Source organism: Macrosteles quadrilineatus, unplaced genomic scaffold (genome assembly GCF_028750875.1).
Source record: "Macrosteles quadrilineatus isolate MER2022 unplaced genomic scaffold, UCM_ALF_1.0 Scaffold_7__1_contigs__length_78375512, whole genome shotgun sequence".
In the NCBI taxonomy this organism is placed as follows: domain Eukaryota; kingdom Metazoa; phylum Arthropoda; class Insecta; order Hemiptera; family Cicadellidae; genus Macrosteles; species Macrosteles quadrilineatus.
Genome location: NW_026542600.1, coordinates 18921488 through 18929822, shown reverse-complemented (window position 1 = coordinate 18929822; position 8335 = coordinate 18921488). Strand labels below are relative to the sequence as shown.

Sequence of the window (8335 nt, the reverse complement as noted above, 5' to 3'; positions counted from 1 at the left end):
TAGCTTTAGGTTAGGAAAATAACTCACTTAGCTACCCGAGTTTGTAATCCTTTCTGTATAACATCATCTCGAGCTGAATTAGTTTGTTGTCCATTACGTGTTATGGAATTGACAAAACCTTTTCTGACCAATCCTTAAAATTACGAATGTTGTCCAGTTCATGCCCAATCACACGAAAAGCCCGATCAGCAGCTTAGTGGAATACACACTGTAGGTATTTTCCGAGGCATTCTTCGTTCATGCCATTCTTATTTACCTATTTCCATCAGGGTACGTATTTCAAGAAGATGAGTGAAGAATGTGTTGAATGAATAAGAAGAACTTTTTCGCTTACCAAGATCAGCTGTTTATCCAGGACCATTTGTAACTTCTCTAATGTCTGCAGGTTGATGAAGGGGGTGTTCCGCAGAGATGTTAGGATGGCCGGAAGTCGCCAGGTCTCTGCCCCTGCTGATCCTGTGGATGTCTGATGTCCTGGGACATGGTAGACTCATCGAACCGCCCTCCCGAGCATCCATGTGGAGGTATGTCGAAACACTCAATTACTCAATAATTATACTTAATATTATTTTGTGGGTTGAAGCGTCAATATAATTTCTTATAACGTTATGTTGGGTTTGGTCGTTTAGGGGGTTGATTGAATTTCACCTACTGAAGTAGATATCGCATCTATATGAAACAGCTCTAGTCAATCTCTTACGAAACAAATATTTGAATGAGTCACTCAAAGAGTGCGCTATTGTTTCAATTCTATTTACCCCTCCTAATTTTTGTCACTGAGATAGTTAATGTGACATTAAAGGGGCTATTGTATAAAATAGGAGTTTCATTTAGCAAGATTGTGTATATTTTACAGAAATCAGCAACTTATACCTAGGAACACTGTGCTGTGTCAGTTGTTATTTGTAACCACGTTCATGTTTATTCTAAAACTAACGAAAGTATGGAAATACTGTAGATGTTTATTACTATCCATACTCAAGAGTGGTTTTACAGGGATTCATTGTGCTCACCGCAGTGAATGTCCCAAAAAAAAAAAAAATACTTCTTTATAATCACCAAATCTTTTGAACTGCATACACTTTAATTTGTTATCAATTTGAAAAACTGTTTAAGATTTTTATTATTCTTATCATCGAAGAAGCACCTTTTTAAAACTAGTAAAGCTATTCACGTCATTTTATATTAATCGAATCCTAAATTATAGGATTCCAGGAGCATAACCGTAACGAACATGTAATTGGTCAGGGATCCAAAGTTAGCAGTTTACAATTGTTGCTTATCTTATGATTCCAGATATGGCTTCAAATCCCCTCCAAACTACAACGACCACGAGACCTACTGTGGAGGGTTGTACCGCCAATGGGTGCGAAATGGCGGGAAATGTGGAGTCTGCGGGGATGCTTGGGACTTACCTCAGGTCAGCCTTTCACGCAGCTGCTTAGTTGTAAAATGTGGACTGTGTATAAAAATGCTTAGTTAATCTGTTGTACTTTATGTGGGGAAAACACTTCAAGACAACAGTTTAAGATTTGTTTTACTGTTGTTTTACTGTCATGCTAGATGTCCACCATTTTCTCTTTAACACTGTACACCCTCATTAAAAAGTTATGTAGTACGCACTACAATCGTAGCTTGAGAAAGATTATACCAATGCAAGCCTGATGATGTGAATGTCGGATATCGGGTTATACCATTATACCATATCTAGAAACATGATAAAAAAAGAAAACTTCAGCAGTTTATTTATTTAATAAGTAACATCTTTAGCCTTTAATGGTTTGGTTAGTATTGGCATCCTCACTAAATAAAAAAATTATAAAATGAGTTTTTTTCAAATTCAAATTTTAACACGATCTAAAGGGAGAGTTGAAAACTACAACATCGTATAAATGCAGCAAAAGTATTTTTGTGGTCCATAGAGTTGCAAATTGTATTTTTTTATATCAATGTGGGTCTTTTGTACAGGGTGTCCCGGAAATCTCTACCAAAATGTTAGGGCATTGTGCCTGAGTAAGAAAAATATTTAAATATCATATTTAAATTGTCTGGAAGTCCTCAGTTACTCACACAGTCGCCATTTTGCTTTTTCCACTTATTAGTTTTTTTTTCTTTAGAATGGTTAAACATACGAAATGGAAACTTTGCACAACTAGACAGAGCTACAAAAAAAATTATGACAATATTCCAAATTCATTAAAGAAAATGGCGGCCATTTAAAGTTTTGTTTCTTAAATAGCTCAAAAACCGTTGATTTTACAAAAGTCTTACAACTTTCTTAAGTAAATTTCATTACAAATCGATTGACACCTTATTTTTTAAGATTGGATGAATATTAGCTGAGATATAGCAGATTCAGTGATACGTGACCGCTGGAGGTTAGCATGCTGGAAGCGGTCACGTATTACTAAAGCTACCATATTAATATGCATCCAATCTTTAAAAAATCAGATGCCAATCGATTTGTAATAATATGGCATTAAAAAGTTATTCTTGTAACACTTTTGTAAAATCATTTTGTAAATTTGAATTGAAAATGTTAAAACGGCCGCCATTTTCTTTTATAAATGTGGAAAATTGTCATCATTTTCTGGTAGCTTTTTCTGGTTGTCATAAATGTTTGTGCAACGTTTCAATTTCGTATGTTTAAGCATTCTTTAGAAAAAATAATAGGGGAAAAAACAAAATCAAATGGTGGCTGTGTGAGTAACTAAGGACAATTTAAATATGGTATTTATATATGTTTCTTACTCAGGAACAATGCTCTAAAATTTTTTAGAGAGTTCCGGGTCACCCTGAAGTACGTGTGGCCTTTCAAACTGTTCTCAATTAGTTTATAAGGAATCATCTTAACTGATCTTCAGCCTTCAAAGCACAATGGGTTTTAATCTAAGCCTCATTGATACAGAGAGATATTTTTTGAATTTATAAAACTCTGATGATACAAGTTCGTCTATATGTAATGTAAAGAAAGGGTTGGTCAAGTAGTCTCTGTTATTTATTTAAAACTATATAAAATGCTAAAACAAATTTGCAAAAATGTCAAGTATTCTTGTTGAAAAATTAAATCTACCGCTAATCCAAGTTGGCACTAATTTGTCTGTGTTCTTGAATCAAGATAAACCACTTAATATTCAATGTCTGAGCTACAGCCCCACAGCCATGACTAATCCAGGACCTGTACAATTTACAAGGGTTGCTTCTACCCGCCCCACATCTTTTAAACTATCTATTGCATATAACACACGGCGTTTTACCCGTTTTCTTATACCTCCTATTGTTTCGAGAAGACTAGGATCGAGAAGTTTTAAAGCTAATTTCATTATTTTAATTGTAATTTAATTTAATTTATCTTCCAATGAGATCCACGAAAGTTCCTGGAAAAGGATCTTTCGATTCAGGTATTCGGCTGATAGTGTTTCACTGCGAAATTGTCAAACGAGACTTACATTGTTCGCTAGTTACGCCGTGATGTTTGCAAATTTAGAGATAAGAGGTTAACGGATATAAAATTGAGTTTTGGAGCGACACCAATCGGCGGTGTTTTAATCATGTTTTGCAGTTGTAGAGGTTTACGGGATGATGGTTAGAGAGTGACCAATGATGCGATTACGACGGGTTTAACGGCTTGTGATTAAAAATTTACCCAACATGGGAGCGTGATTTGAAACCACCGTTTTTCCTAAACATTGAAACGAGGACTTGAAGTGAATTATGTAATTTAAAAATAACGAAATAGTTTACTTCACACGTTTTCACGCAAATTATTATAACATCTTTAATTTAAAATTTTAGTGAATATATCCGTTTAAATCAGACTGCGGCATACGGAGAGCCTAGCCTTGAAAAGGTTATTCAAAGTGATTTGTTTGCTAAATTTTAACTTTTCAAACCATCCACAAAAATGCCCAATGTGTTTTGCAGTTCAAAGGAAATCTACTCTCACCATAAACTTTTCTTCTCGACCGTTCCCATCACAACGAAACGTCTCTTGTAGTCCACTATTGTTAGATACGATACTTGGATTGTCATTGACCTTTCAAAGGTCTGCATTTCTCCTGGACTGTTTTCCTGATAATCAGTAATCTCTTAGTTGTTTTCTATATTTTATAAATGCCGTGCTATTATATTTGATTTTTTTTCTAGTAATTTCTTCATTGTTAATTGCCTTGGGCTGAATGTCTCATGTTAGTTTTTATTTGGGACATCGTATTGACAATAATTAATTGGTCACAAAATACAAGCTCTGTTATTTATTTATTCTTAAGTCGCAGTGTTTATTTTTATTGTTTTACAGCTGCTGTTGTATACATCAATATATTTCTTTTCTTTTAATAGTTTAAAATGTAAAGAAAATGTTCTGGCTGAATAAAAATATAAATCATCTGTTTCCTTGTTTGCAGCCACGGCCCCACGAGGCAGGAGGCACGTATGGTCAAGGCATTATCGTCCGAAGATACAAGAAAGGATCTCCCTTTACCATCAGGGTGGAGATCACCGCTAATCATCGTGGACATTTTGAGTTCAGACTTTGCAAACAAAACAACCCCCAAACTGTGGTTACTGAAGCATGTCTTGATCAAAACGTACTGAGAAGAGCCAAGAGTGGCGGAGATAAGTTTGCTGAGAACAATCATCCCACCAAGTATGTTACCTTTCATACATTAACTAATTGCTATGATGTTGTTTAACAAATTAGCGAAACATTTTAAAACTCTATAAACATGATAGATACTATAAAAAAATGTTTTTAGATATATGTCTAGTTTATAATCTTTTTTGTATATGAAACAGCGATGAAATTATAATTTAGCAAGGCAATCATCACATTACCTTAAGTTTTGCGAGTTTTTATCCAGCATAAAATAGTTCAGATTCATCATAATGTAGGTTGTAACCACTATAACATCGTTGCACGTGATCGAAAAGTGATTTTTATAGTATAAATATTTCAGACATAAAACATAATTGCTGTTAGATTAATATTTTGGAATTGCAACTGGTTAAGCTGGACACCCATCACAAGCCTTAAACATAGAGTACGATTTTAATTCATACCATAAAATGGCCCATTTAAAAAAATACATATATATGTATTTAAAATATACATATGTATGTATATACAAGTATACTTAATGATTTAGGGTGTATTAAAGTAGTTTATACCTTTGCAAACTGAAGTAGAACTCCGGTAACTAGACTATCTGTTACCTATAGAACACAAAAATAGACTAACTATGATGGGTTCCCTGTGTAGCAGATGGATAAAATGATTATATTTACAGTAAAACACCAGTGTGCGTTTGCAAATACGAGTAAAGGTTGACTTAGAAATGAATGACGTGATACATTTTTTAATGAATAAGTTGCTGATTCTTTGGTCAGGACCATTTTATTAAAACCCTAATGATCAAGGTAACCTCGGCCTAATCTCGAACCATGAAATTGATTCTGATTGTCTGTGATTTGATATTTCTCTTTGACTGTCTCAGAATCGAAATGGTGACTTTCACATTTCTAGGAGAGCAATATACTCAAGTACTAATATAAGGTATATGTAAGTTGAGCAGGTGGCTGACATCATTGAGTTAAACATCCAAACGTTGAGTAAAAAATATCATAAAAATGCACAACTATATTTTATGTTCAACAAAATCATCTCTTTCCAGATACTTTTTAGGCCCGGAGAGCAAGGTGTACGAGATGAGATATGTGTTACCTCCAGACCTGACCTGTACCCAGTGTGTATTACAATGGAGGTATATAGCGAGCAACAACTGGGGGCGTTGCGACAACGCGACGAGCAGGATAGGATGCGGTCCTCAGGAGGAGTTCCGGGCCTGCGCAGATATCTCCATCGAGGACAAGGACGGCAACGTCGACGAGACACCCTTCGAGGACGTCCATGGAGAGAAGACTCCAGCAGAGGAAGGAACAGACGAGAGCGAAGACAACGAGGTTGGCAGCTTCCAGGCTGCCGAAGAAGACAAATTCTGGATCTCATTGATCATCATGCTAGGCGCGATGACCCTAGCTTTGTTCATCTACATCATTATATTCTTATATTTTTACGGTGTAAACAAAACCGTCAAGCCCTGTTGGCATTCAACGTTAAAAAGTGTGAGGCACACGTTAAAACCCGGTAGCGTTGCCCCTGTACCTCCTCCCAGGAAGCGGGAGTCCCAAAATAGAGACACTGAGATAATGCATGCGTAGCGGGTACGTAGTTGCACACAATATTCTCCCAATAAAAAATTAAATACGATTTTGCGTGTGTATAAGTATATTGTAATGATAATAAGATGTCCGTTTCAGCTGATAAAACTGTTTAAGGTCCCCTAATTTATATGATGTAATTTAGGTTTATTCTAAAGCTTTGTCAGATGATTTGAAGTCTAAAAATTCCAACACTGGGATTCTTACATACACATCTTTTAACAAAAAAGATATAACAAAGGATTATATAGCTTTACCATACAATAGTACACATTTTACTATTTAAATGTATATTATGTCCCTTACGCTGTACCAAAATAAAATTAGCCCTCAGAAGCTTTAGCTATAGTGACACTAACCCGTGAAAAAGACGCTCAACTTTGTATAAGTCAGCAAACAGTTCGGTGTTCTCAATCTTCGTCCTGCAGAAAACTTCTTTGAAAACTCTTACTTCTGCATTCAGTGGTTATTGTGTATTGGTTTTCACCTCATTGCTTAACTGACTATTTCTCTGTACCAAAACTGGTTCCCTCCTATGTGGTAGGGCATCTTAATATAACTGTTAAACATTTGCTACACAATTTATAAATTCATGAACCATTATTTATAAATTACATTACAGACTATAGACATTATTATTAGCTCTGGTCCCTTAGTTGACTGACTACTTCAGTACCTCTTCCTCTATCTTGTGACTATCCTCCACATTAGGATGAGCGCAGGATACAGCCATACGCAGGATCTGGCAGGACATTTCACGTGGAATCAGTGGACTTGTAACGGGTCAGCTGTTGTTAACATAACCAGACATTCGTGTTGAGATGTTACTACTGTAAAATAAAGTTTCATTTGAGGTTAAGGACGTTTTGCCCATGAGAAAGGTGGTAATGTAAAGAGATGCTCGTTTACCAAAGATTTAACAAAAACCATATGCTCCTATTTATATGTTCAGTACAAAAATTATCATCCATTATGACATCGGTATTTACTGTTGCAAAGTATATACCAAAGTTGCCTAACTGTATTTTGTGGATAAGAATACCCAGTCAATAAGTATGAAAAGTTCATTTATCATTATAATTATCATTCATCTCTTAATTTTATACCGGTCTCGCTAGTGATAATGGCCAAATTCATAATTGAAATATTTATTTTCGGCTTGAATAGTAATATACGGTTAGTTGTATTGTATGTAAGAAATACCGTAGTATTAATTATTTATAAAAGGTAATTTGTTTTATATTTCTTCTACATTTAAATGTATTACAGGAATACTTGCTTGGGAAACTTTTAATTTTAATTATTCTCCAGTCGTACATCAAAAGGAGTAAACTTAACTTTTACACTATTGTTTTCATTCATTGTTTTCACTCATGTTTTCATTCATTTAATGCATTGATTTAACATACTGCATTATAAAAATGGACATTTAATATTACCGAACAATTAGCATTTTAAAAGTGTAACTTTATAATTAAGGAAACTAAAACTTTGCTTTGTTATGAAATTACTCAAGTAGAAAATTATATATAAATCTATTAGGATATTTAAAACAATGTTTCTATGTAAAATAACTCAATATTTGTGTATATATTTAGTTGGCACGTGCTACTTATACTTCATACCGCATTGGTAGACAGGGTTTTGTAGTGATTTTCGTGAAGATATTATCTATGTTAAAGGTACTACCATATATATTTATGTAATTATGGGTTATCATTTGAGACGTGTTAAGAATATCTCGGTGTATAAATTGTCTGGTTACACTGTAAAAATCAGCACTGTTCATAGTTCCTTAGGTACATATATAATGGTTAACCCAGATAATCACTGCCAGTTAATCTGTGTTTCATTTATTGTTTAAGACTGAATATTAACTTTTATGCATTCCTATATTATTGTTCACAATTTTGTGAAAATTCGTTGTAGTTTAATAAACGGATGATTTTAAAATAACTGAGTTAAACTTACTATCCACCTTATTTAGAAGGCTTTGTATTTCAAAATATTTACGATTATTATTTAGATTTTTTAGCTGACTATTGTTTTTTTTTTATAATTTTCTAGTAATATAATAAAATGTGTTATCTATAATACACACAGTAATTCTTGGTTAAAA

The 8335-nt window shown here is 34.2% G+C and overlaps 1 protein-coding gene across 1 annotated transcript; it reads left to right on the top strand.

Moving 5' to 3' along the window:
* The first annotated feature begins 395 nt into the window (after positions 1-395).
* On the top strand, positions 396-6314 carry LOC128998657 (uncharacterized). The gene is made up of 4 exons (XM_054424883.1): positions 396-524; positions 1297-1420; positions 4404-4645; positions 5670-6314. The coding sequence occupies exons 1-4, from the start codon at positions 412-414 to the stop codon at positions 6214-6216; spliced, it is 1026 nt and encodes a 341-aa protein (XP_054280858.1). The 5' UTR covers positions 396-411; the 3' UTR covers positions 6217-6314.
* Positions 6315-8335: the final 2021 nt, after the last annotated feature.